Source organism: Dermochelys coriacea, chromosome 7 (assembly GCF_009764565.3).
Source record: "Dermochelys coriacea isolate rDerCor1 chromosome 7, rDerCor1.pri.v4, whole genome shotgun sequence".
NCBI lineage: Eukaryota > Metazoa > Chordata > Testudines > Dermochelyidae > Dermochelys > Dermochelys coriacea.
The window spans coordinates 86,591,176-86,618,488 of record NC_050074.1 but is presented as its reverse complement, the minus strand read 5'-3'; the positions used below and the strand labels follow the sequence as shown (position 1 = coordinate 86,618,488).

Below are 27,313 nucleotides of genomic sequence, written 5' to 3'. Positions count from 1 at the left end.
TTGTGTCAGTTATGGAAGTAAAGAAATTGCTTGAGCTCCGGCCCCTGAAAGCAGGGGATGCCTCTGTCTACTTTGTGTGAAGAGCCTGCCTCAGTTTCTCTTCATCCTGCCCCCATGGTAAATCCGCTTCTCTCGGGGGCCCGCGCTGGGGGAGAGGGCACTACGAGGGGTGGGGTGGCGTTGGGCTAAGGGGCAGAGGGGGGCACGCAGCTGCCGGGGGACCAGGCAATTTGCCCCCCTGTTCCTCCCCCCCCCACGTGCGCACGTAGCCACGCCCCCGAACAAGCCACGCCCACATAGTTTGCTGGGTGACCGCCCCCCCCCCCACCCCGCCAGGCTGCTGCGCTTGCGCAGGGCGCTGCGGCTGTGCTCGAGCTCACGTAGACGCAGCGTGGCCAGCAGCGGGGGCCGCCGCCTCGGCGGGCGGAGCGACACGGGCCCGGCCGATATAAAGATTCCGAAGCGGCCCAGGCGGCTCTTGGGCTGCGCCACACGCCAGGTCCTACCGTGTCTACCCGCGGCTCGGCGCAGGGAGAGCGGGGCCCGTGTCCCAGCAGGAGCAGCCAGCAGCCGCCTTCCCGCAGGTGAGGCGCCGCCCGAGCTGCTGCCCTGACCCCGCCGCGGCGGCCTTTCCGGGGAGTCTCTTCCCTTGGGGCCGCGGCTGCTTTTCCCTCTTCCCTCTCGCCCGTTGTCCTCAGGCGCCTGCTCCACCCGCGGGGGGTTCCGCGGCGGGAGCTCGCGGGCCCCGAGAGAACCTGTGCGGTCCGGAGCGGGTCTGAGGGTCTCTTCTGGCCGTGAGCCGCGCCAGCAGCCCCTCTCGGGCCCCGCGGGAGGGGGGGGGGTCCAGGCGGATGAAGTCATCCACCCACTTTAGGAGCTCCGTCCTCCTGCTGGTCCCGAATTTTCTTTCCGTGAAGGAAGCGTATTTGCAGCAGCTCGTTCTGCGTGTCGATCAGGGTAAGCACGTGTTTGCTGCTTCTGAAATGGGCTCAGACGTCTTCTCTGGTCAAGGGCGGTTCTGGAACGGATTTTCCATCCATATTCTTAGCCCGGGCCCCAGAGAGCACATTAGCTATATTTTCTTTAAACAAGAGTACTGTAGCTGGAGGTGACACACATGGGTTTTCCTTGTAACTCCTGATTTCCAGTCTTTAGCAGTCTGAATTGCATTGGGGCTGTTTAAAGCAGTTTCTTTACGTTAGAAGGGGAAAAAACTTGTAGTAAGCTTTCGGGCTAATTTTATTTGTGCATCAGATGCTAGGAATATGTTTTATGCTGAGCTGAGCTCTATGGAGTGATCTCTGCAAGCAGTGGAAAAGACTTGAGAATCAAGAATTAGTTGTATACAAAATTTTCACTTTCTAGTTTATTTTAGAGGTGTAGTTTTTTTTTTTTGAGATTCCCATTGGGAAGAAATTTGGAGAGATGAAATGTCCATTACGTGAGTGGGGGAAGGGCTGATACGTGGCAGTAACATTCTTTCACTAACCTTTTGCTTGCTTTATAAACTTCTTTCCAGAAGTTTTATTTCATTTCCCCTATTCACAGTTAGTGTTTCATAATATGAATAAAGAGCATGCAATTTAATAAAAAAATACAGATGTGAAAAACCTGACATTACACAAATCCCATTACTTTCTTTTAATTTTTGGTCACTCTTTTTTCAGAGAAAGAGGTTACTCCAGGCTACTTGTGATTTTTATCTGGAACTGCTAGTCTAAGCAGTTCCTATTTTGAGAAGTTTAAAGTTGCATTACCCTCTCAGTTAGCTGAGACTAAACAGAATTTTAAATGTACTTTTGTTCCTACAAAACTCAGTTTAACGGACTTCAATTATGTACATAATTGTTAAAAGCAAAATATAAATGAGATTTTAAATTGAACTAGATTTAATTGTAGCTTATGTTTAAGTGGGAATATGAAATGTAGACAGTGATTGGGTCAGTAGAAGCTTTGCATACATATTTTTTTTTCTTCTTTTTTTATCTTGTGCTAAGCAGTTTAATTGCGAGAGGCCGGGTAAATTTATTCTCATGTTTAAGATCCTGAAAAGGACCATTTCATTCATTCTGACCTTAACTTTGTAATGCAGTACTTTCCAAACTAGCACTGGACATAGGTTACACTAGAGGCAACTTTTTTTTTCCTGCTTGTAAGACTGGGTCTACACTATGAACCTTACAGCTGCACAGCTCCTGCTAGCTGCTCTTTGCTGGCAGGAGAGAGCTCGCAGGTATGTCACTATAGCTTACACACTTACTACCACAATGGAAGAATTCTATCCTCAACCTTGCTGCATGGGTTAGGTTGGCCTAATGACTTCACACAGGGTGTGAAGTTTTTCACAGCTCTGAGCAAAGTTTTTAGGTTGACCCAAGTTTTAGGTGTAGACCAGGCTGTAATGTAGGCTGGAGCGAAGGCAAAAGAAAAATATCAGACTAGATGTACCTTTTTAGTAATACTGGGGTATGAATATAGGAAAACTCAGAAGTTTTGAAGCAAATTTCTGTACTTGCCCAGCTAAACATGATAGAGGAAACCCCTGATGTTTGTTTATAGTTAACATATATCAAATGTTTTACAAATAATTTTTTTTAATGTCCAGTTGTGAGCTGGTGGGTGGCCTTATGCACATGTGCATTGCTGTGAAGGAGCCCTGTGTTCCCTTCCAGCTCACTCCATTAGTTTGGGGCTGGGAGTCTGCAGAATCAATGTCAGTCTCAAGCAAATAGCAAGCAGTGCAGAACAAACTATGAATGCCTTTGGCAAATGAGGTTCTGCCTATATATGAGAGAGTTCCACTAGTGTAGTTACATCAATGCAAACCCCTGCATAGCTGTAATGCACTGCGTAGTTTTAAAGTGGGGCTTACACCTGTGTTGCTAATCTGATCCTACACTGGATCAAGGTAATTGCACCATCATAAGCAGTGCTCTTACATCCGTGTGGTGTAGCTACATTAGGGGTTTGCATTGGTGTAACTACTCCTGGGGGAATTCTGTGCCAAAAAAACAAAAGTTATGCACATACTGTTTTCAAATTATGCTAATTTTATTTGTCAAAATAACACTATATAATCACTCCAGTTTCAGTTGTTTTTGGTAATTTATTTCAAAATACCTGTTGGCAAGTATGTCTGTAACGAATAAGACATACACACAGATTCCCCCAGGAGCAGAGAGTTAGAAACCCCTAGGACAACAGAGTTCCTGTTTCTCTGTCCTTTCTCTTCCAGAGCCCAGTCATGGGGGGGGGGGGGGGCCCAGCCTAGACACTCTCACTTTGTACCCTCCTAGAGCCCAGGGATCCGGAGGGAGAAACAGTCTGATGCTGGTCCTGGGCTTGCACAGTTTCCTCTGCGGTGTCGCGTCGTTTAGGGCATTCTGGGAACTGCAGCTGCCAGGAACCTTCCAGCTCCCTCGCCCTCCCCTCTGGCACTGTCTTCTATTTGCAAGCTGGGCTCTGCTGGGTCCAGCGGCCCCTAGTGTCAGCCAGCAGCTCTGCAGCCCATTTTTGGGGGAGGAGAGGAAGGAAATTCTGCACACACAACACTAATGTCTGCAAAATGCATTGTGCAGTGGCACAGAATTCCCCCAGGAGTACCTGCAACTCTGCAACCAGCCATGAGGGGGTGCCCTAGAGTTAAGGATGCCTGAGGGGGTGTGAGTGGCTGGTCTGGGTGGGGGGAACTTGAATTTTTGTCTGTATTGTGACAGACATACTTGCTGACATTTATTTTGAAATAAATTGCCAAAATAATTGAAACTGGCATAATTATTTAGTTGTTTTGACAGATACAATTTGCAGAATTCTAAAATATTGTGTGCATAATTGTTTGGCACAGAATTCCACTGGGAGTAGTTGCAGGAAACTTGGCCTCTAGCATTCCCTCCTGGTGGCCACTTCCTCAGCCATGGCGATCCTTCTCAGACAGGTGTCAGAGTAGCAGCCGTGTTAGTCTGTATTCGCCACAAGTACTCCTTTCCTTCTCAGACAGTCTCTTACCCAGCCTCCTGCACTGGATCTTTTTGGCTCAACCCTGTGGCAGAGTTGTGTAACTGTTCAGTTTGCTTCTGGGGTTCAGGACTAAACAAAAGGTCCTTTGCTAGTTCTGAGCTCAACTCCAAACTGCAAGGTTTCAGAGTAGCAGCCGTGTTAGTCTGTATTCGCAAAAAGAAAAGGAGTACTTGTGCCACCTTAGAGACTAGCAAATTTATTAGAGCATAAGCTTTCGTGAGCTACAGCTCACTTCATCGGATGCATTTGGTGGAAAAAACAGAGGAGAGATTTACACACACACACACACACACACACACACACACAGAGAGAACATGAAACAATGGGTTTATCATACACACTGTAAGGAGAGTGATCACTTAAGATAAGCCATCACTAGCAGCGGGGGGGGGGGGACCTTTCATGGTGACAAGCAAGGTAGGCTAATTCCAGCAGTTAACAAGAATATCAGCCCCCCAATCTGAAGCAAATACTCACCAGCAACCACACACCACACAAGAACCACTAACCCAGGAACCTATCCTTGCAACAAAGCCCGTTGCCAACTCTGCCCACATATCTATTCAGGGGATACCATCATAGGGCCTAATCACATCAGCCACACTATCAGAGGCTCGTTCACCTGCGCATCTAGCAATGTGATATATGCTATCATGTGCCAGCAATGCCCCTCTGCCATGTACATTGGCCAAACTGGACAGTCTCTACGTAAAAGAATGAATGGACACAAATCAGACGTCAAGAATTATAACATTCAAAAACCAGTTGGAGAACACTTCAATCTCTCTGGTCACTCGATTACAGACCTAAGAGTGGCTATCCTTCAACAAAAAAGCTTCAAAAACAGACTCCAATGAGAGACTGCTGAATTGGAATTAATTTGCAAACTGGATACAATTAACTTAGGCTTGAATAGAGACTGGGAATGGATGAGTCATTACACAAAGTAAAAAGAAAAGGAGTACTTGTGGCACCTTAGAGACTAACAAATTTATTAGAGCATAAGCTTTCGTGAGCTACAGCTCACTTCATGAAATGCATCCGATGAAGTGAGCTGTAGCTCACGAAAGCTTATGCTCTAATAAATTTGCTAGTCTCTAAGGTGCCACAAGTACTCCTTTTCTTTTTCCAAACTGCAAGTGTTTTTTGCTATTCCTGTATTTGACTCCAGTTCCCTTACCCATGTAGGCCCTGGATCAGGACTCCACTCTGTCAGAGAGACCAGTCTCCTCCACAGTCTTTTTCCAGCTGAGTTCTTTCAGGGCACGTTAGGCTAAATTATTACTGTGGTGCTTCATGCCCAGACTACCCTCGTTCTGTCAGTAGTGTGCGTCCTTACTAGGAGGGCTTCCACCGACTTAAGAGGGGCAGTGTGCGTGGGGGGGTGCTCCACATGAAACTCTGCGCTGGGAGGCTGGCTCCCTGCCACCAGGAGTCTAGCAGTCCCCCAGGGCTAGACCCTCTGCCCCTTATCCAACCCCTTGGCCCTGGCTCGGCACCCATAACACGCTGCTCAGAGCACCATGTTGGAGCCAGATATGCTGATGTGCTGGAGTGAGCAGCCCCGCCTGCCACAGTGCTGCTTTACTGCGTTATATTCGAATTTGTGTTATATTGGTTCTCATTATATTGGGGTAGAGGTGTATTTTAAATAGCTGATTCTCAGCCTTCATATGCTCAACAGTCAACATAAGCATATCATACTGTATTGTTACAAGTCCTGAATTTGTGGTCATAAAAATTTTGCAGCATGACGTGTCAGATGAAGGGTGGTCTAGTGGTTAGGGCATTAGCTTGGCATGTGGAAGAGCCAGGTTCAATTCCTTGCTCTGCTACAGACTTCCTGAATGATCTGGGCAAGTCGCTTAAGATTTGTCCATACGGTTATTCTAGAGCAGCGCCTCTCAAAGTGTGCAGGAGGGAGGAATGTGTTTTGGGGGGGATGTGTGGGGCTGGGGCCAGCCCCTATGTGGGGATGAATGCCCCCAGTCCTGCTCCGCCCTCACTCCTTTTCTGCCCCCAGACCAGCTCCGATTCTGGCTGCAGCTCCATTCTGCCCCCTGCTCTGGCCCCAGCCCACCTCTGCCCTCATTCCTTCTCCATCCCCAGACCAGTTCCGCCCCCAGCTCTGCCTTCAGCCCAAGCTCTGCTGCTGAGGAAGCCTTGGTGATGCTGTAATGGAGGGGGGGCATGGACCGATTCCGTTACTGGTAAGTGGGGGGAGGGGGGGAGTAGACCAGCTATACTAGAATAGCTACCTGTGTAGACAGACCTTCTGCCTAACTGTAAAATGGTGCTAATATCACTTTCCCTATCACATTGGGGTATTGTGAGGATAAATACATTAAAGGATGTAAGACACTCAGGTACTTCAGTGATTTGGGCTAAATAAGTACCTTATTTCACATCTTCAAAAATTCAACACTGATAGGGTGAAAAGCATTATTTGACTTCCACTAAGCAAAGAATTAACTCCAGCCTCATCTCTCTCAAAGGTGTTAGGAAAGTGGAGGCCTGATCAGATGCTCCAAAGAAAATGCTACTGTTAAAAACAGTTGAGTGATTGGATGGAAGAGGATTTTGTGGAATTCTGCCTCCTCCCAGCAGTTATTACAAACTAACTTGTAAGGTTTAATCCAAGTTTGGAAAAGCAGGAAGTATGTTTAACTGGCAACATTTTGCTTAGTTTCTTTAAATGTGGGCACACGGAGGGTCAAGAATAAAGCCTTGGATAAAAATTTCACTTGGTGAAAGACTTACCTTTTTTCTGAAAAAGCTGACCCTCTGTTGGCACATTGGGCTACATAGAAGACCATAAACCACCTCCTAAACTTTTACATCCATGTTTTAAATGGATCAGATCACGTTGGTGTATAACTAGTGGGGTGCGGGTACCAGAACTGGTGTGTTGCAGTTGGATCCTTGCTTATAAGACAATACCACAACAGTATATCTTTGGGGAACTGGTTGCTAAGGAGTTACATGATGGAAAGAATTTCAAAATTAAAGTTCTGGTACCTACACTATACTGCCTTCTGAGATGTATCCTTGGTAACCCTAAATTAAGTGAGAGAAATTAGGATTTCTTTGAATAAACCTCCTTAATTGAGGCACTTCATCAAGAAGTGAACAGTTTTTTTTCCTCACTGCTATGCTCTATTTTCTACCAGTATATTTAGTGAAGCTGCACAGGATAATTGATGAAACACTGAACCCTGATTATCAAGTTAGATAACTCGTGATTTTCTGATATAGTCCTCTGGGGAGATCTGAATAGCAGTTTTTGCATTATGCCTTTTTAAAGCACCCCTACATTTTTAACAGGAGGAACTAAGCAGCACTCTGGGAGCTTAACAAAGACAAGTTAAACAAGATATGAATAATTGGCATGACATTATATTATGTCTATAACTGCTTTAATTTTACTTTGTTCACAGGGTCACTTACTTTTCCTATACTCTCCCACTGAAATTTGTGCACATTTAGTCCTACAGTAACTCCTTGCAATCTCCCATCAGTCTGTAGAGCACAAAGTGAATATTTATAGCACTTTTTTTAAAAAAGATGTAATATTCTTCTATTTGGGGCGAGAGAGATGCAGACCTAAGCGTGGGATCTATTCCTTTAAAAACAAAAACCTACGCCCATATTCCTCTAGGAGCAGTACTTACTGTTATAAAGAAAATCTATTTGCTTGCTTACAGAGGACGTCTTTGTCATTGTGGTCTTGAGATGGTTGCTATCATAGGCGCCAACTTCCACTGTTCCCGGTGGGTGCTTAACTCTACCCATGCCCCTGCACTGTCCTCGCCCTATTCCACCCCTTCCCCAAAGTTCTTACTTCTTCTCTGCCTTCTCCCCTGAGTGTGCTGCGTCCTCGCTCCTCCCTTGTCCCTAAGCACCGCCAAACAGCTGTTTGGCATCGGGAAGCGCTGGGAGGTAGGTGGAGGAGCGAGGACGTGGTGCGCTTGGAGGGAGGAGGGTGGGGAGGGGTACAGACTAATTTTTCCCCATGGGTTCTCCAGCCCCAGAGCACCCACAGAATCGGCGCCTATGGTTGCGATCTTAGCTGGAGCTATTTTAGAGGAGAAAACTGTACAACTGTCTGGAATTTCAATTAGAAGAAAATTGAAGGGCTTGGAAGTTTCAAATGGCAAAGAGGAGAAAAGTAAAGTTTCTATTCAACTTTTTTTTGGTGGTATGCCATTTGTTCTGAGGGGTGTGTGAATGCATGCATGTATATTTCCCATGACATGAAAACACACATCCAAGACACTTTGAAGAAGAGAGGTTATTTTTCTTTGACCTAACATTTAAAGTATTCTCTGATATTCCTGGGGGTCAGGAGGAGGGAGTAGGTGGAATTGTGGTGGGTGTTACAATCCTAGTACAAGTAATATGTAGAAGAAGTGGGGACAAAACATGATTTTGAATGCTTTAAACCGTATATAACTTACAGGTTTTATAAGCAAAATATTTTTTTCAGTATACCTGAGCTCCAGCAGGGAGGGAAGCCTTCTGGGATGGTAATAGAAGTTCTGGGAGGATCCAGAGATGCCAGGAAAGATTCCATCTAGGCCAGGGCTCTCAAACTCAGTTTACCTTAGCGCCAGTGCCAGTCCTCAAATCCTCCCAGTAGGCCAATAATGTCACTCATGCTGCCCAAAACTCCACCCCCCCAAAAAAAACCTCCTCCCCCCCCCACCTGCCCAAGGCTCTGGGAGGGAGTTTGGATGGAGGAGGGGGTCTGGGATGGAATTTGTTTGCTGGGTGCAGGCTCTGGGCTGGGGATGGGAGTGCAGGAGGAGGGGGTGGGGATGGGAGTACAGGAGGAGGGGGTGGGGTTGCAGGCTCTCAGATGGAGGAAGGGTACAGGCTCTGAGAGGGAGTTTGGGGGCAGGAGGGGATGGAGGTGCAGGCTCAGAAAAGGGGAGGTGCGGTACTTACCTGGGGCTCCGGCCGAGCCAGGGGGCCTCCGCGTGCTGTTGCCCCCAGGCACCGCCCCTGCACCTTCCCATTGGCTGCAAGGGCAGCGTGCGGAGGCACAGCCCCACCCATGGACTGCAAGGAGGGGCCGGCCGCCATGTGGAGCGAGCGTGCAGGAAGCCGCTCGGCTCTGGTGTGCTGCCAATGGTGAGCAGGGCCCTGGGCTGTTTTAAATCGCCTGGGGGATGCGTGGGTGGGGGAACGCCCTGGGGTGGCAGACAAGGGAGAGATCCTGACCCCAAATTGCTGGAGCTCCACGGGCCACGTTGGGGAGGTTCTTGGGCTGCAGATGGCCGGGACTTGGAGACCCCTGATCTAGGCAATGAAAAGAGTGTGGGATGGTTGAGAGAGAGGATTTGGAAGGAGTGGATACAACTGCAGCTGGGGCCAGAAGCTTTCTGGGAGATTGCTGTTCTCAGACTCCGTTCACTGGTTCTCATAATAGTTTGTGTACTTGCTGCAAGTTGGTTAGAGAACAGGTGTTTAGTAGTGACAGTTTTATACTAATGCTTATTCTTGTTAGCAGAACCAACTGGTTGTTTGGGTGAATAATTTTTTTTGTTTGGCCACTGAAGTGAAAAATCGGGGAAATACTCAGTTTGAAAAGTCCTCAGAATTTATCAGCAAATCAGAAAAGTCCATTTCAGTTGTTTAAGGGCCAGCTTCAGAGAGAAAGGTGGGTGAGGTAATAACTGTTGTTGGACCTACTTCTGTTGAATGAGACAAGCTTTCTAGCTTTCACAGAGCTCTTCTTTCAATCTATAGAGTCATGTGTGCATGCATGCATGCTCTCCCCCTGGCACTGAAGCTAGCCCTAAAATCTTTTTCCCAGATGAAGCTAATGGGGTCAAATTTGTGAATACTTTTTGAGTTGATCAAAACTGTGTTTTTCAACAGATATATTTGTCTGAAATTTTTTCCCCAGCTCTAGTAGAAACATCAACACTTCTAGCCCCCAAATCTCACAGATCCATGTAGATCTCAGGTGATCTACAGGAGATCAGGGTCTGGAGTCGCCATGCTGCTCTGTTGGTGCTGGGGTCCTCATAGCTATCCAATAGTTTCTTATAGTAGCTCACAGGTGCCAGTGCTGTCTCCACTGTTCTTGTCAGCTGCTGTGTGCCTCTTCTGTGCTTCGCAGACCCTTTCCTCTGTGGAAATGGTAAATGCACTTAGGATTACTTTTTTTTAAGTGGTGTTCCTACTGGATACTGAAAGATGAGGACAGCACACATTCTCTTTCCTCAAGCCTGCTCCTCTCCTGTCCTGATTTGAACCCACAGAAAGAAGTTATAGGGAGAAAATTCTAGGCTCTGGTGAAAGTCAGGGACTTTGAAAGGCTATAAAACTTTGGCAGTAGTTCTTGGGAGGAAATACCAGATACTCACTACAGGCTACTGTATCAGCTGGCTTATAAATACTGTATGCCTTCAGAAATGTATTATATATGTTATGATGGGGAACGAATGATTTATTAATAGAATTTGTCAATACGGGATCTTTCAATCATGTTTATTCCATAGGCATTTGTTTTAGGGACTCAGTTGAAAACAGATACTTTGTATTTACACTGGAAAAATAAACTTTGATGCAATATATTGTGATTTGTTTTTGATTCCTCGGTCTAGCTTTGTTTATTTTTGGGCTTTTAAAAAATTATTTTATTGTATTATGGTGGTGCTGCCTTCAACATTGCTGGGACTTCTTAGAGGTTTTCTTTCTGAAAACATGTCTCCTTGATGTGTCTCTTTTCTCCATTTTACTGTATAAGGGAGCAATACAAGTGCTGTTTGCAGAATGTTGTCAGCCCTTTGGGAAGATTTCCACTTCCTAGAGTACTGCAGCCTGGAGGGAAAGAATTCCAAAAGAGTAATGTGTTAATAGGGAGAAAAATTGTTTAATAAACTGTGACCCTCCTCCCCCACAAACTTCAGGTGAAACGGTGTGAATAAAAAAACCTCTTTATCTGACATGGGGTAAAATCTGGCTAAGTGCTATGGTGTATACAAGTCTGTTAATCACTCTCTTTCTCTTGTAGGTGTGTACTGAGGTAACAGCTATTGGACTATGGCATCCGTAAAGGTTTGGTGTATTTTAGTCCTGAGCTTTCTGCTTCCTCATTCTTATGCCCATATGGACTTCTTCACTTCAATTGGTGAGATTTGCTTCTGTATGTACGGTGAATAACTGCAGAGCTGTCTGTCAACTTTCAGAACTGTCTCTGCAGTGATGTGATTAAAGATGAAGCTGTGTGCTCTATTTATTAGCATAGCTCTAAATGGGGCACCAATAGTTTTAAGTGCCCTGCTTGCTTTTTTATCTTTTTGAGGGAAAATTTGTATTCAAATCAGTTCTCTTAAAATGAGAAGAGAACAGGATACACATCATTGTATACTATTACAGATATTGGATTCAAAACCATAGTTTGGATGGAGAGCTACTTTTTGTGAATTGAGTACATGAAATAACTCTTGATTAGGATGCACAATTCCAGCATTTCAGGATCCCATCTTTCTTAATGTTTTAACTGTGTATGAAGCATTTGTTAAACTAGCATTTACCCTAGAGTTAAGTGGTTCAGCTGCCTGTTTGCTGTATTTCCTGTAGGATTTACTGCTTTATGAATTTGTAGCTGAGAAACAATTGTCAATGCAAGCAAAGCAATTTAAACAAATACTACTGTGTATTGCCATAATTCTTGCCATATTTGCTATGTACCAGATGTATTTGAACAAGTGCTTACTCCTTCGTAGCCTTTGCTCTCTAAATGAGTCCTGAATTAAAGTCATAATGCTAAATTTGTGACACTGCTTTCACTTCCATGGCAACAAGCTATGTCAAACACAGGACTGTCTCTCTCTACTGTAAGCTCCATCGAAAGGAGAGAAATCTTTTTTGAACGCCTCTTCATGGATAATAAGAACACCACAGAATGTTCAGCCAAGTAAACACATTCTTGAATGTTTTCTTTTTTGTGTGCCCAAGTTTGTTCCAATGGGAAATCTTTCTGAAATCAGTGTTTCTCAACCTTCTTGATACCAGGGACTGGCTTGCTGCTCTCTCCTAAGGTGTGTCGGAGAGATCTCAGGGACCAGAGAGAGGGCCAGTGGTTGAGAAACACTCCTCTAAATGAGGAAGATCAAGAAGATCTAATAATCAGTTGAAATCATTGCTTCCTCTCTAGGTCACATGACAGACTTAATTAACACAGAAAAAGACCTGGTGACATCACTGAAAGATTATATCAAGGCAGAAGAGAGCAAGCTGGAACAGATCAAAAAGTAAGCAGCTGGTTTCATAACACTAAGCTGTAGCTCACGAAAGTTTATGCTCAAATAAATTGGTTAGTCTCTAAGGTGCCACAAGTACTCCTTTTCTTTTTTGTGAATACAGACTAACACGGCTGCTACCCTGAAACTAATATAATTGTGACTTCATCTTCATGTACAAGAAGGTTCCTGAAGGCTCAACAGGAATTTATTGCCTATGGGGATAAAGATTAATTTGTAATTTCTGCAAGATTTTTGTCCTAAATGAATGTCTCTTTTGTGAGTTGTCATTTTGTTTTATTAATTTTTTATGGTGGTGAGTCTAATTTCTGTATTGAGAAATTCTGATTTCTCTTGGCAGGATTCCCAGGTGAGTCTAGTTCTTTCAAAAACATGCCTTGCCGTTAGGAAACCAACAAACCAAAGTGTGTGTGTGAGAAAACATAATGATGTGCTGTAGCTTAAAAAGTTTTAATATATATTGCAGTGTGGGTAAGCTGTAACTAGTCCAACAGGCCTCCCAAATGAATTCTACTAAGTCATTACAAAAACACCCCATGCCATCATCTCTTCTGTATGTGTGACATTGCACTCTATATGCTTTTATAAAAATATGCTAATGTGTGTAAATATAATGTAACTGGAATATGCTTCATGCAAAAGGTCTCTTGAAAGGTATCATTACAAAGCTTATTATCTACTGAGTGTGGGCATCCTATTTGTATAAATGTATCACTCCTGTAACTAAAACTAGAAGTATGAAATATAACTGTTTATTTCAAAGTAGTTATGCAAAGTGTGGGCCATTAATGGTGGCTTGGAATCGTAATGGCTCCCATTAGCCAGGACAATTACCTATAGATGGCTGTGTTTTACTTGTAAGTCTTCTTGTATACCTGTGGGCTGGCAAGTGGGTAATGAAGTCTTACAGTGACATGTCACCTGAACTGGAATCCATCTTCAACCTGATGCTTTTCCATTGAGAAGAGGGGTGGGGACCCAAAGGGACAAAGGATTCCCACCTTATGCCAAAGATACATAAATGGGTGGAACAGAACAAAGGGAGTGGCCATCATGAGAAATCCCCTAGCTACCACCTAGGCTGGAAAAAGGACTGTACCAGGGGAAAGGATTGTGCCTGGACTAGGAAGGAGTCCAGTCTGTGAAAGAAACTTATTGAAACATTTCTGAGGGTGAGATTTTATCTGTATTCAGTTTTATTACTGTACTAGACTTAGACTTGCAAGTTTTGTTTTATTTTGCTTGGTAATTCACTGTTACTAATTGGAACCACTTAAATTCTACTTTCTGAAGTTAATAAAATCACTTATTAATTAACCCAGAGTATGTATTAATACCTGGTGGGGGAGGGACCTGTTCGTATCTCGATAAGCTTTATACAGGGTAAAATGGATTTATTTGGGGTTTGGACCCCATTGGGAGTTGGGCATCTGAGTGTCAAAGACAGGAACACTTCTTAAATTGCTTTCAATTAAGTCTGCAGCTTTGGGGCATGTGGGTCAGACCCTGGATCTGTGTTGGAGCAGACGGGTGTGTGTGGCTCAGCAAGACAGGGTGCTGGAGTCCCAAGCTGGTAGGGAAAGCAGGGGTAGAAGTAGTCCTGGCACATCAGCTGGCCATCCCAAGGGGGTTTCTGTGATCCAACCTGTCACAATATGCCATACATTTTCATGAACGCTGAGTTGGTTTAAATAAACAACTTTGAAACTGTATCAATTAACATTTTGTCCAACAGTAAAGATTTTAGGGGAAAGGCCCAATATCTCAATGTATCACATTTGGGGATGGGGGGGAGGAACTGTGACCCACTGGAAAGGGGAATTCCTAGCTTTCAAATAACTTTTCTATGTAATTTAATGTCTTTGTAGTCTAGCCATTGTGGGATATGAGTTTTATGACCATTCAATATGTTAGTGGTCCAAAAGATTACTGCCTGTATTACATCTTGGAGCAATGTAACTTAAAGAAGGAAACTTTTATGTCCAGCTATATTTATTTATTTATTTACTTTATTTTTGTGGCTTTATAAAATGCATCTGTTTGAGGTCATACATAGGTTTGAAATGTTAGAAGTAGGCCATACAGCCACAAATTAGTGATCACTGGGCAGATGAAACTGTCAAAGGTGTGTAAGTGGAACTTTATCACATAAGCATCATTACTGCATGTGTATGTTATATAGACATTGAATTCTTTGGCTTTTAACCTGCCGATGTACAGGTTAAAACAAAAAATCCTGTCTTTAAAACTTACTGGACATCATTCTACAGCTGCAGGGAATGAATACATTCCATTGGCTCCTGAAGTTGAGAAAATAGGGTCCATGAATCTGTGGGTGGATTATGGTTGGGTTTATAGAGCATGGAAGCTTATTAGGAACGAAGTCTTGGCTTCAGCCTCCTGTCTTATGGTTGTAAAGATGGTTTGTAGCCACTTACTAACTTTAAAATTGTCATATAATAGTAAAAATGCTATCAATTCAGTAAAATCCCATTATCAGTCTTTTTTTGTTAACACATTGTTAAAATCTGGAAGCACTACACAGAGCAGCCTGTTCAATCCCCGGCCACGGAATAAAAGCACAGTGCTTGTTAAAAATCCTGTATTGGCTGGCAAATAGCACTAGCACTTCCAGGAGGGAGCCATGTCCAATTGTAGGGCTGGTCTACACCATACCTGGGGGTCTCAGAGGTGTGACAAATCCATACCCCGGAGTGAAGTAGCTATGCTGACCTAACCCCCATTGTAGACACAATAGCTTGATGGAAGAAGTCTTCTGTAGACCTACCTTCCACTTCTCAAGGAGGTGGATTACTTATGTTATACCAATAAAATAAAAACCAGCAGGATCTTATTAAAGGGGAAAAGGCAAAATGCCACATTTATTGTGAATACAGAAAGAATCATCGTAAGCAGTTAGTTATAGCAATAACATTCCATTCAGTTTCATATTTATTCACACATTTGTGTTCTCTCTCGCTCACACGTTCTGCAAGGTTGTTACCATACTTACCAGCCTTAGTTGCTCGTGCCAAGCCACTGGCCAGGTGGCCTGGATATGAGGAGAGAGCAGGGCCTTGTCAGGTGCACATCTGATGCTCCTGGAAGTTGGTTTGCAGAATCAGACCCCAAAGTTCTCAGTTTCTAGAGTCCATTTTTATAGGAATTTATTCCTATGCCAGCCTATGGGAATTACTTCATGCTGTTGCTGAATCAATCAGCAGATGGCACATTCCTGATGGTTCCATGTTCTCCCATCCTTGAGGCTGTTGGGAGGATTCCAGTCTGCCCTCCAGTCCTCTGGTTGTTTCCACTTGATGCCTTCTTCGGCCAATGGACACTGCATTCTTGGGCTGGCATCTCCCTGATTATTCAGTTGTTATCCACACCAAGCATCCATCCACATAAATCCTCTCTCTATTTTAATCACAACTGTTAACAAAGCGAGATAAATACAACAAAAGGGCGGGGAGTCTCTGTGTGCTGTTCCTGTTACAAAGTATTGCTCTGAGGACAGACTCTATTTTAGGATGTACTAACACAATTAGCAGTTTGCAAGTTTCACACAGAGAGGGAGAGAAACATTACCAAAAACCAAGAGACCTCTTTATTAGTAATACCCTGGAATTTAAACTTTGGAGAATCAAACTCATTTGTGATTTTAATACAGAACTTCTTTAATATGATCCAACACTTATGCCCAGAGGAGAACCCCTCGCATCAGTGTAGGTAGTGTCTACACTGAAGCACTACAGGTTTAAGTGTAGACATACCCATGCTCTGCTGTTGAGGAGGGTCACTGCAACATGGGGCTTCTGTGGGCAGGAAAGGGCTTCAACAGAGGTTTGGAAGATCGAATACAAATGTTGTTTTTTTTTTTTGTTTTTTTTTTTTTAAACTACCCAAGAGCCCAGAAGGAGCAGTGAGTCAACTAGGTAAACTCACTGGCTTGATCTATGTTTATGCAAGGTCCCCTGCTTTCTGCTGTGGCAGACTAGGAATTCTTTGGCAGCTTTATATGAATATTGAAATAGTATTTCTTTTGTGTGTGTGTGTGTGTGATAGAAATTACTGAATCAAAAGTTAAATGTAGTAATAGTAGTCGTTTTTTTCATATTACATTAATTTTACTCTGCCCCTATACTTTGTTTTCAAGATGCTGCTGATTTTTATTTAACATTGCACTGTAGAAATTGTTGAAGGGAAGCTTGGAGATTTTTGCAACTGGATAGGGGACAACTTCTCAAAGATGCATATTTTAGGCTGCCTGCAGATATAGGAATACAGTGCTACATCAGCTTGCAATCAGTTCTTGTATAGAAGGTTTTATTTAGAACCATGAGAGCCAGCTTTTACTTTTTTAAAAAAAGCTTAGATTCTGGAGCACAGTTTCCTGCCAAAGACCAGAATATATGGCCCTGGGTTGAGCATGCTCGGTGACTAACTTTCAAAATTTAACATTTAGCCACTGATATTTTTTTCCCTGTTAAGAGTAAAACGTGTTTTCAACTACTTTTTTTTGCAAAGTATAAAAATATATCTAAACATTACATATTAATAAATTATCAAGACCCTGGGTAAGATTTTATATTGGACTATTCATTCCTGAGTAAAATTTTATACAGGAATTGCTGAGATGCTAACTATGGCAGTATGCCTTTCTTCCTGCATATTGTAGAGGAGTCCTATGTTGACGCATTGCGCTTTAATGCTGAAGGATCATGAGAATGATGCTACTTCAAGGTTCACACCACAGCAGAGGGAGGGCTGAGAAAGATGACATTTTTGATTCCTTGCAGATAAACTTTGCATATAGAGAAAGTAAAAAATAAACAACTTGTACTGGAAGCTTTATCAGCCAAGAGTCATGTAGCTCAACATTAGTTTTACAATACATAGGAAAATATTTAGGTGATATCTTTAAGCTTATTCCTAATGTATATGTTTCATAGATGGGCAGAGAAGTTAGATCACCTGACAGACACTGCTACAAAAGACCCAGAAGGATTCTTGGGGCATCCTGTAAATGCATTCAAGTTAATGAAACGACTTAACACTGAGTGGGGTGAACTGGAGAATCTGGTCCTGAAGGACATGTCAGATGGTAAGTTTGAGGAGATTTTGGAGTTATTGACACACAACTATTACTCTGATTAACATTATCACCCTAATGCCAAGCAAAGCACAACTTTTTGTTTTTTGAGGAACATATTTTTTGCACTGCACCTGCGGTAGAAATAACAGTCAAATACTTGTGCTGAGAGAATTATTTGACTTGTATCTTGCATGTATTGTCATTAAAATTGGATTTCTGTCTTGTTTTCCATGACTTTCTGAGTCTCTCTGTAGAAGACGACCCTGTTTTTTCTGTATGTAGGTACATATAATGCACTTATCACCTTATCAAATTGCTGATTGTGCTGGTACACAGTTTAATCAGCTCTGAGCTATACAGAAAGAGATCAAAAGCTCGCCAACAAAATTTCAGTGACAAAGGGAGTAAATTCAGAGAGCTCTAATTCCTCAAAGTGGACTATTTGTGATGGTTCTTGGGGTGTCCAGGACTGAGTCACCTTGTTACCCCTCTGCCTCCAGCAAAAGGGAAACTTGCTTGTGTTTAACTGGGTGTCAGCTCCCTGAAACAGCAGTCTATTTGAGTGCTAACCATCTCCTCTGGGCTTTGCCAGCCCTTACTTTGCCTTGCAAGTTAACAATAGGTGCACCCCAGTTCTCAAGACCTTTTGAACCATTCCATTGTAATATTTAACACGTTATCTGCTGAGCCCTTCCAAAGGGAACCGTATACTTACCAGTTTACTCATAGACTTTAAGGCCTAGAAGGGGACCATCATGATCATCTAGTCTCACCTCCTGCACATGGCAGGCCACAGAACCTAACCCACCCACTCCTGCACAAGGTCGATAACCTCTTGTTGATTTAGTGAAGTCCTCAAATCTTGATTTAAAGACTTTAAAGTTACAGAAAAATTCAGCATTTACTTTAGTTCAAACCAGCAAGCAACCAGTGCCCCATACTGCAGTGGAAGGTGAAACCCCCCGCAGTGTCTCTGCCAGTCTGACTTGGGGGGAAAAAGAGAGAGAGTAACCCCCTGTGGTTCAGTCTCCAGTGTCTTGTCTCCCTGTTGACTTAGTATGTGAATGGGGGGCCTCCGTTGTGTTGGTTCACACCACTTAATTTACGTTAATTTATACCCCTTTTACCATCCTAAAACAATGCTTCTCTCCCTCCAACATTCTAAAACAGAACATAGAAGAAAAAAATTAAATTGAAGGACTGATATTCAGATGTGTACTCTAGTTTGAATCAAGATTTTCATTCATGCAAAGTATTGTGAAAATTAGACTTATTTAATACAGAAAAATTCTCCCACATTTTCCATATAAACTTCTACATACTTGCATGTGAAATTAGTGATGATCTGTTCCCTATACATTTGATGAAACAATATCTCAGATCCTGCCTCAAGGTTGGTCCTGCATGGGTAGTAAGTGATAAAATATTTTTTTTCTTTATGCTACTTTATCTCAGATCGTTGCCATGATATTGCATAGGGATTCTTTTGGAAGAAGATCCTTAAGACAACAGATAAAGAAACTATGTTAAAATTAATTATCCTTATCTTTGAGTTTGCAGTATATTGGTTATTGATTTACTTATTTTCAAAAACATTTCAGCATGGTTGGTCTTGTGTGTGATGATTGGTTCATTGGCCTGTTAGGACACTCATGAAATGACTATTGAATAATCAAGAGAGGTGCACTGTTAGCATATTACTGCTCTGTACAAATTAGGCCTACACACTGTTTATCTAGAGTTCCACCCAAAGGTGGTAACTTCTGCAAGAAGATCTGCCTCTGATTTAATAGCCTGCAGTGACATGCTGGTTTTCATCCAACAACTTGTATAGGGATATTTATTTGTAATTAAATGTTAACGTAAAACTCCCAGGACAAGCAAAGCCCAGTCCTTTTTTTGATCTCTCTGACATTTTTCTTTTTTTCTTCGAAGGCTTTATCTCTAATATGACTATCCAACGCCAGTATTTTCCTAATGATGAAGATCAGGCTGGTGCAGCCAAAGCTCTCCTACGGCTCCAGGATACCTACAATTTGGATACAGACACCCTCTCCAGGGGGAATCTTCCAGGTAAGAAGCACCTGTGCTAGTTTGGAAAAATAGCTGTGCAGTTACAGAATATCTAGATTATAAACCCTTTTGAGGAGTCTTCTCTTCATGCCTGTCTATAAAGTGCCTAGCATGCTGTTAACAATAGGAAAAAACCCAGACTTTCCTAGTCTTCAGCCAGTCTCTGATAACTTGGCCTACAGCACACAATTTTATGTAAACTGAACTGCTGCAGGGAGTTGTAAGTCACATCTCTCTGGGTCAGCCTGTACCCTAGAGAACAATCTACTCAAGGCAGGATGAGCACTGGTACCATAGTACTTCCTTGGGATTTTCCGATGGGGAGAGAGACAGTAAAAACTGCTGAGGGATGTACTGAAACACTGTGCCCCACCCACAGTCCCTCCCAGACTCACTTTTTGGGTGTGTTGGTCTTTCTTTCAGTTCTTTGGCGGTGAGTATGTTGCAGCTGTTTTTCTTCATCACTTTCTCTTCCTCTGATGGGCTTTCTGCTGCCAGGACCTTGTGCTTGGGTTTAGAATGGCAAAAATTGGCATTAAACGCCAACTGAATCTAGCCCTCTCTGTGTAAGTCAATGTTAGTATGTAGGAAGAATAAGCATCTGGTAGTTTTATTTGTCATATTTTTGGCTTCTTATGGAGCTATTGCCTCTGATCAAGCAAAGCTGCTCTCTCTCTCTCCTAGAGCTAGATTAGTTGCTCAATATTTAAAGTTGCAATTGAGTTTCCATTTATAAGTCCACTGCATAGCTCCTCTCTAAAATACCACAGAATTAGCACACTTGGCTGAATAAATATTCCTGTTACGTTAATGCAAGCCTTTAACCTATGGCTTGTATATAACACTGAGTTCAGTAGGTAAACAAATCACTGCACTAATCACTGACGGTTAAAATGTGCCAATTTTGGTTAAAATATACCTATTCTATCCATTTATTGTTAGAGTATTATGTTAAAGAAAAATATTAAACAGGAATAAGATCTTGATTAAGAGTAAATGTTGTAATCAGCAAGCTGTATTTTAAAACTCTCTGTATCCGAATGTGTGCAGTGGAATGCATGTTAGTGAAAAAGAATGCTATTGTATAGTCTTCTTCCCCCTCCCCCACACACGGAGAACATGCGGAAAACATGCATAATCACTTGCACTTATACAAAGCTAGCTAAAATAATCTTTTTAACAGTTTTTTGTAGGCAGGAAAAGCCAGCTTGTCCCTTGTGAAGAAAATTAAAGGAAAGTTCCTAACTTCACTGGTTTCTCTCTCCCTCTGTTCCAAAACAGTCCTTTAGCAACTGGGGGGGAAAATAAGCACTGCACAATCCATGTTACGTTTTCACAAACTCTCATGTTCAGATGCCTGATAAAATTGGGAATGATTGGCTTTAATGTTGCAAAGCATAATTCTTCTTCGAGTGCTTGTTCACATCCATTGCACATTAGGTGTGCACGCGCTGCATGCACGAGCGTCAAACTTTTTCCCTTAGCGGCTTCCGGCGGGCCTCCCGAGTGGCGCCACTGCGCTGTGCATATATACCCCTACTGGCCTGACCTCCTCCAGTTCCTTCTTACCATCTGTGGCAGCGTTGGAACCCCCCCCCCCCCCCCAAGAGTAGTCCCTTAGCTTTTAGACTAGCTGTTATCAGTTCGTTTACATATAGATTGTGGACACTTAAGTCATTAGGTGCTTGGAGGCCTCCAGCACTTGCCCCAAGCCTGGGACCACGGCTTCAAGGCTTGCACCACGTGCCGCAAACCTATGCCAGTTAGTGACCCCCTCTTGTCTATGTTGCCTGGGGGACGGATATCAAACTGAAAGGTGTAGGATTTGCAAGGCGTTTAAGCCAAGGACAAGGAAAGAAAGAGACTTTTGCCTAAAGCAACTGTTGGTGGAGGCTCCATTGCAGCTGCCGGGCTCAGAGCGCCCGACACCAGCTCAGGCTTCCTCGGTGTGTAGTGTCCTGGAGCCGTCGAGAGACTTGGCACCGGCTAAGCACCGTAAACTGTCGGCCCTGGAGCACCAGGCTAGGCCCCGGCACCGATCGTTCTCCCCAGTGTGGCCCCCAGCGCAGCCTAAAGGAAGGCGTGGTCGTTCCCTGCACAGGAGGCTGGCACCTCCCAAGGCCCCAAGCGCAGACAAGAGCAGGAAGGCCGCGGTACCGGCGCTGACACAGGTGGTCCCAGCAGCACAAGGCCCACTGAGCCCAGACCTAAGTGAGCTCAGTGCTGACGATGGGCTCGAGGACATAACTGATCAGCCCTCTACGCCTGGCAGAGGTGGCTGCAAAGGACCTCATCGAGCTATTGGCCGCGAGCCCTCTCCTGTAGGGGGAGAACCGTCCGGAGCCCATGCCTCGGGTGCCGTCGAGGGGTAAGCTGGCAATGGTGTGCTGCTCGAAGACACCGTCCCAGCACCGCTCCCGGAGTTGGTCCCGGTTGAGCTTGCACTTGCCAGGGGCCCAGAAGGAGGTTGCGGCACCGGCAGCGGGTCGAAGCGAAGAAGTACCAGAAAGAGCATGCAGCTCTCTGGCACCGCCCAGAGACCAGCACCCAGAGGAGCTGAGATGGCCCTTGCCAGAGGTCTCCCGCAGACGGTCCCAGTCCAGGGAATGCTGGCACTGGTCCCGGTCCAGATCCTGGTCCCGGTCCTAGTCCTAGGGATACCGGTGCTGCTCGTTCTCCCACTGGTGCAGATAGTTGGCACCGCCATGGCCTTCGCGATCAGCGTCGCCACAGTCTGGCACCAGCTCCGGCCGCTATAGCTACCCACACTGGGGCCCGAAAAGCAAGGACCCTCAGGGGAGCTGGCAACCTGAATGGGGGCTGCCAGGCCATTGGCCCTTCTGGACCCCTTGGGCCTATCAGGAACGCCAAGGGGCCCCATCCAGGGCAAGTTACTTGGTGCAGAGGTCCCGGTCCCTGCACCGACGCCAGACGGTGCTGGAGGTAACAGTATCCTGGCCTCCAGCATAGACCGGAGAGTCCGGCACCGAGCCCGGTGCCGTCCCATGGACTCCCGCCTTGGCCTGAGCCAGAGGTCCCTACCACAGGAGATGGGGAGCAGAAGGACCAACCAGAGGGGGTCGAGCAGCAGCTAACCTCCTCGTCTTCCCCCGGTGAGGCGGTGGAGGGTACAGAGGTGTCTGGCCCTATGCCGATAGACCATTGAGCCCACCAGGAACTGCTGCACAGTCGCCCAAAATTTGGGGTTGCAGGCCGAGGAGACAGTTGAGCAGGAGGACCCATGGTGGGCATTTTGAGCCCCAAAGGTCCATTCAGAATAGTGCTCCTGCTCATGAAGACCGGTAAGTCCAACTATAAGACTATATGGCAGACCCTGGCCTCCAGCGCTCCAACGGCTAAAGGAGTAGCGTGTAAATACTTTGCCCCATCTAAGGGCTGTGAGTTCCTGTTCTGCCACCCGAGTCCATGCTCCCTAGTGGTTTTGGCAGTGAATGAAAGGGAGCGCCATGATCAGCAGGCCCCGGCCTCTAAGGCCAAGGAGGCGAAACCTCTGGACCTTTTTGGTAGAAAGGGGTACTCATCTGAGGGCCTTCAGTTGAGGATTGCTAACCCACAGGCCATCCTCAACAGGCATAATATCAACTCCTGGGCGGCGGTGGGGAAATTTTAAGGACCACCTCCCGCAAGCTTCCCAACAGGAGTTCACGGCCCTAGTGGACGAGGGCAAGGCAGTAGCCAAGACCTCTCTCCAGGCCTCCCTGGATTCGGCAGACGTGACGGCTAGAACAATCGCGTCGGGTGGTCACGAGGCGCTCGGTGTGGCTCCAGGAGTCAGGCCTGCCCCCTGAGGTCCAGAATACACTCCAGGACCTCTCCTTCGAAGGATCTGGGCTCTTCTTGGACCAGACAGACGCAAGGCGGCATAGCCTCAAGGACTCGTGAGCTATGCTCAAGTTGCTAGGTATGCACACCCTGGCGACCCAGAGGAAGCCCTTTAAGCCGCAGCCTTCCCCTCAATGCCAGTACCAGCCTTGCCATAGGCATGAGCCTTACCATAGGTGAGGCAGGGATAACGGGCGACGGCGCAATAACAGTAATAATAATAATAATAATGCGCCAGGCCAGAACCAAGGCCAGCACAAACCCCAGCCGGGCACTAAGCCAGGCTTTTGAAGGTGTGCTCGAGGACACCTAGAGGAGGAAGTCAGTTCGCTGCTAGAGGTGGGGGCGGTAGAGGCAATGCCTCACGATCTAAGGGGAAAAGGATTCTACTCCCAGTACTTCTTCATCCCCAAGGCCAAAGGGGGCCTTTTCCCAATCCTAGACCTGTGCGGGCTCAACAAATTCCTGGTCAAGGCCTGCTTCTGCATGGTCTATCTGGCACCATCATCCCTTCCCTGGATCCGGGAGACTGGTGCGCCGCTCTCAACATGAAGAATGTGTACTTTCCTATCGCCATCTTCCCAGCACATCGGCGGTTCCTGTGCTTCACTGTGGGCTGAGAACATTACCAGTTTGTGGTTCTCCCATTCAGTCTAGCTGCGGCCCCAAGGGTGTTCACGAAGTGCATGGCAGTGGTGGCGGCCTTCTTACGGAGGTAGAGAATCCAGGACCCCCTGGACTTGGTAGTGACAGCCCCAAGGGATGTGTTGGACTCCCTGCTGTGATGGCGGTCCCAGCCTGTGGTTTGCGAAGGCATCCCCTTTGCCGCCCCACTTCCGGACCTGATGCTGGTGACGGATGCATCAGACCACGGATGTGGGGCTAACCTGGGGGATCTCATGACGCAGGGGTTGTGGTCCGGAGCAGAGCAGTCGCTCTATATCAACGTGAAGGAGCTCAGGGCGGTTCGTCTCGCCTGCCAGACCTTTCACGCCACTCTGAGTGGTCACAGCATGACAGTTCTGACAGAAGACGCTACTGCCATATCTTATATAAACAAGCAAGGCGGGGCTCATTCCTCGCCACTCTGTCATGAGGCTCTCCACCTCTGGGACCTTTGCATAGCCCATGCGATTCACCTCGAGGTATCCTATCTCCCGGGGGTGCGGAAAGAGCTGGCGGACTTCCTCAGCAGGTTGTATCGCATGCATGAGTGGACGCTCAAGGCAGACGTCGTGCTTTCGCTCTTCCGCAGGTGGGGGTTTCCCCGGGTAGATCTTTTTGCCACTAGGGCCAACGCCCAGTGCCCGCGGTTCTGCTCGTTCCAGGGCCGCAGCCCAGGCTCACTTGCGGACGTCTGTGATCCCGTGGAGAGGGGGTTTGATGTATGCCTTCCTCTCCCCCTCCCCCGCCCCGGTGCACAAGGTCCTGCTCAAGGTGTGCAGGGACAGGGCGGCAGTGATCCTCATCGCCCCAGCCTGGGCCCGCCAACACTGGTACAAGTCGCTCCTAGAGCTGTCAGTGGAGGCCCCAGTAGTCCTGCCCCTACACCAGGACCTCATTACGCAGGATGGCTGGCGGCTTCTCCACCCCAACCTGCAGTCACCGCACCTGACAGCGTGGAGGCTCTGTGGCTAAATGCCCTGGAGAGCCAGTGCTCCCTTCCTGTGCTGCAGATTCTGCTTAGCAGTAGAAAGCCCTCTACCAGGGTGGCCTATATGGCCAAATGGAAAAGGTTCTCATGTTGGTGTGAACCCCGACAAGTGCGGCCGGGCCAGGCCTCGGTGTAGGCCATTTTGGAGTACCTCCTGCACTTCAAGCAGCAAGGGCTAGCAGCCCCGTCCTCACTCAGAGCGCACTCAGAGGTGGCCATCTCCGCCTTCCATCTGGAGTTCTCGGGGCTCGGTGTTTTCCCACCCAATGGTGGGATGGTTCCTTAAGTGGTTGGAGAGGGTGTTCCTGTACTCCCGCCCCCCAGTCACTCCATGGAACCTTATCCTGGTCCTTTCTAAACTCATGGGATCCCTTTTTGAGCCCCTTGCTACCTGTTCTCTCCTCCACCTTTCCTGGAAAGTGGCATTTCTGGTTGCCGTTATCTCGGCCAGAAGGGTGTCCGAACTGAGGGCCCTCACCTCTGAGCCACCATACACAGTATTTCACAAGGACAAGGTGCAACTCTGGCCGCACCCGAAGTTCCTCCCTAAGCTGGTCTCCCAATTCCATCTGGGCCAGGACATTTGTCTGCTGGTGTTCTTCCCAAAACCCCATACGGACCTAAGTCACCGCAGCTTGCACACCCTGGATGTGCATCGAGCACTGGCGTTCTATTTTACATCAAGCTCTTTAACAAATCCGCGCAGCTGTTTGTGGCTGTAGCGGAGAGGATAAAAGGCCTCCCAGTGTTGGCGCGGCGGATTTAGTTTCTGATTACAAGCTGCATCCAGACGTGCTATGAGCTCACAGGTGTTCCAGCCCCGACTGTCATGGGCCACTGGACCAGGGCGCAGGCAACTTCCATGGCTTTCCTGGCACAGGTCCTGATCCAGGAGATCTGGAGAGCAGCCACCTGGTCCTCGGTGCACATCTGCACGACCCACGATGCGGTCAACAAGCAGGATAGAGAGGTCGCTGCAGCTGGCAGAGCGGTCCGCCGAGCAGTTGTTCCGTGACTCCTACCCTCCTCCAGAGGCAAGCTTGTAATTCACCTGATGTGGAATGGACGTGAACAAGCACTTGAGGACAAAACGGTTACTTACTTTCTCGTAACTGTTCTTAGAGATGTGTGTTCATGTCCATTCCACCACCCACCCTCTTACCCCTCTGTTGGAGTCGCCGGCAAGAAGGAACTGGAGGGGATCGGGCCGACGGGTATAAATGCATGGCACAGTGCACTACTCGGGGCCCACCAGAAGCCTCTAAGGGAAAAAGTTTCGGAAGCTTGTGCACGTGGCGTGCGCACACCTAATATGGAATGGACGAAGAACAACAGTTACGAGAAAGTAACAGTTTTTTTGTTCTGGTTTTGTTAATCTTAATCTTGACTATTCTTTCAAGATCTGACTTTGTTTAACCCCCCCCCAGATTTTTATCATTTGTTGTCTTCTGTAAGAAATTAAGTGAATTTATGGACCATATTCTACTATCTTTCTTGGAAGCAAGCCTGTGCAGCCCAAACTGTGTGCTGCCTGGTAGCATAATTCTGCTTTTGAATAGTATTGTGATTAAAATTGCATCAGAGAACCCATCATAATTGCTGATAAGTTAAATTTTCATTCTAGAAGTAAAATTCTCTGGTTTTCTTGGCCTCCAGAGCTAAAGGAATTCTAAAATCTCTAGTATTTTATTGGTTTTAGTCACCATTTGTTTTCTGTATGATTTTCAGTCTCTTAATGTGTCCAGTTTTCCCCCACAATCTCTCCACTTTCTCCAATTCAGTTGAGCATTGCTGCTACTTTGCCTAATTCTTCTGCTTTTTCATCTTCTGCATTTCAGACACTGCTGTTTTTTAAAACTGATATTGTACAAAGCAGTGGCCCTGGCTATATCTGTAGCAAAATGAACAATTACTGTATAATTTCCCTGATACACAAATAAATCTGTTGGTTATCAGTGCCCGTGGTGTGGGGAGTGTGGACCCTGTGCTCAGCACTTTGTTTATATTAGGGCCCCTTAAATTTAGTTCTCATCTGTGGATGCTCAGTTTCCTGAGCATCTACATCAGACCTGCAAGCAACAAATGTTATGGGAGAGGAGGCCTGAGGCTGTGCCCTTTTGAAACAGAATCCCAAGAGGGTAGGCTCCCAACAACCTTCCTCTGCTACCTCTTCTTGCACTGTAGACATACTGGAAAAAAAACCATTTGTGGCTGGTCCAGGTCAGCTGACTCAAGCTTTCTGGGCCTGGGCTGTGGGGCTATACAATTGTAGACTAGGTATCTGATGTCAGGCTGGAGCCCAGGATGAGACCCACGAGGAAGGAGGGTCCTGGAGCCCAGGCTCCAGCCTGAGAC

The 27,313-nt window shown here is 46.0% G+C and overlaps 1 protein-coding gene across 6 annotated transcripts in view; it reads left to right on the top strand.

Annotated features, from left to right (window-relative positions):
• Nucleotides 1-448: 448 nt before the first annotated feature.
• P4HA1 (prolyl 4-hydroxylase subunit alpha 1) overlaps nucleotides 449-27,313 on the top strand; it is a 61,978-nt gene continuing 35,113 nt past the window's right edge. For 5 of the 6 annotated variants that reach the window (XR_005293887.2, XM_038408997.2, XM_038408995.2 and 2 more), the window contains exons 1-5: nucleotides 449-584; nucleotides 11,042-11,158; nucleotides 12,188-12,284; nucleotides 17,246-17,397; nucleotides 19,324-19,461. Coding sequence is in view for 5 of the 6 variants with exons in the window: in XM_038408997.2 (XP_038264925.1) it covers nucleotides 11,071-11,158; nucleotides 12,188-12,284; nucleotides 17,246-17,397; nucleotides 19,324-19,461 (475 nt within the window). In the remaining variant the exon portion in view is untranslated. Of the gene's footprint in view, nucleotides 585-10,022; nucleotides 10,166-11,041; nucleotides 11,159-12,187; nucleotides 12,285-17,245; nucleotides 17,398-19,323; nucleotides 19,462-27,313 lie in introns of those variants that run through there. The other variant, XM_043519832.1, reaches the window with a different exon arrangement.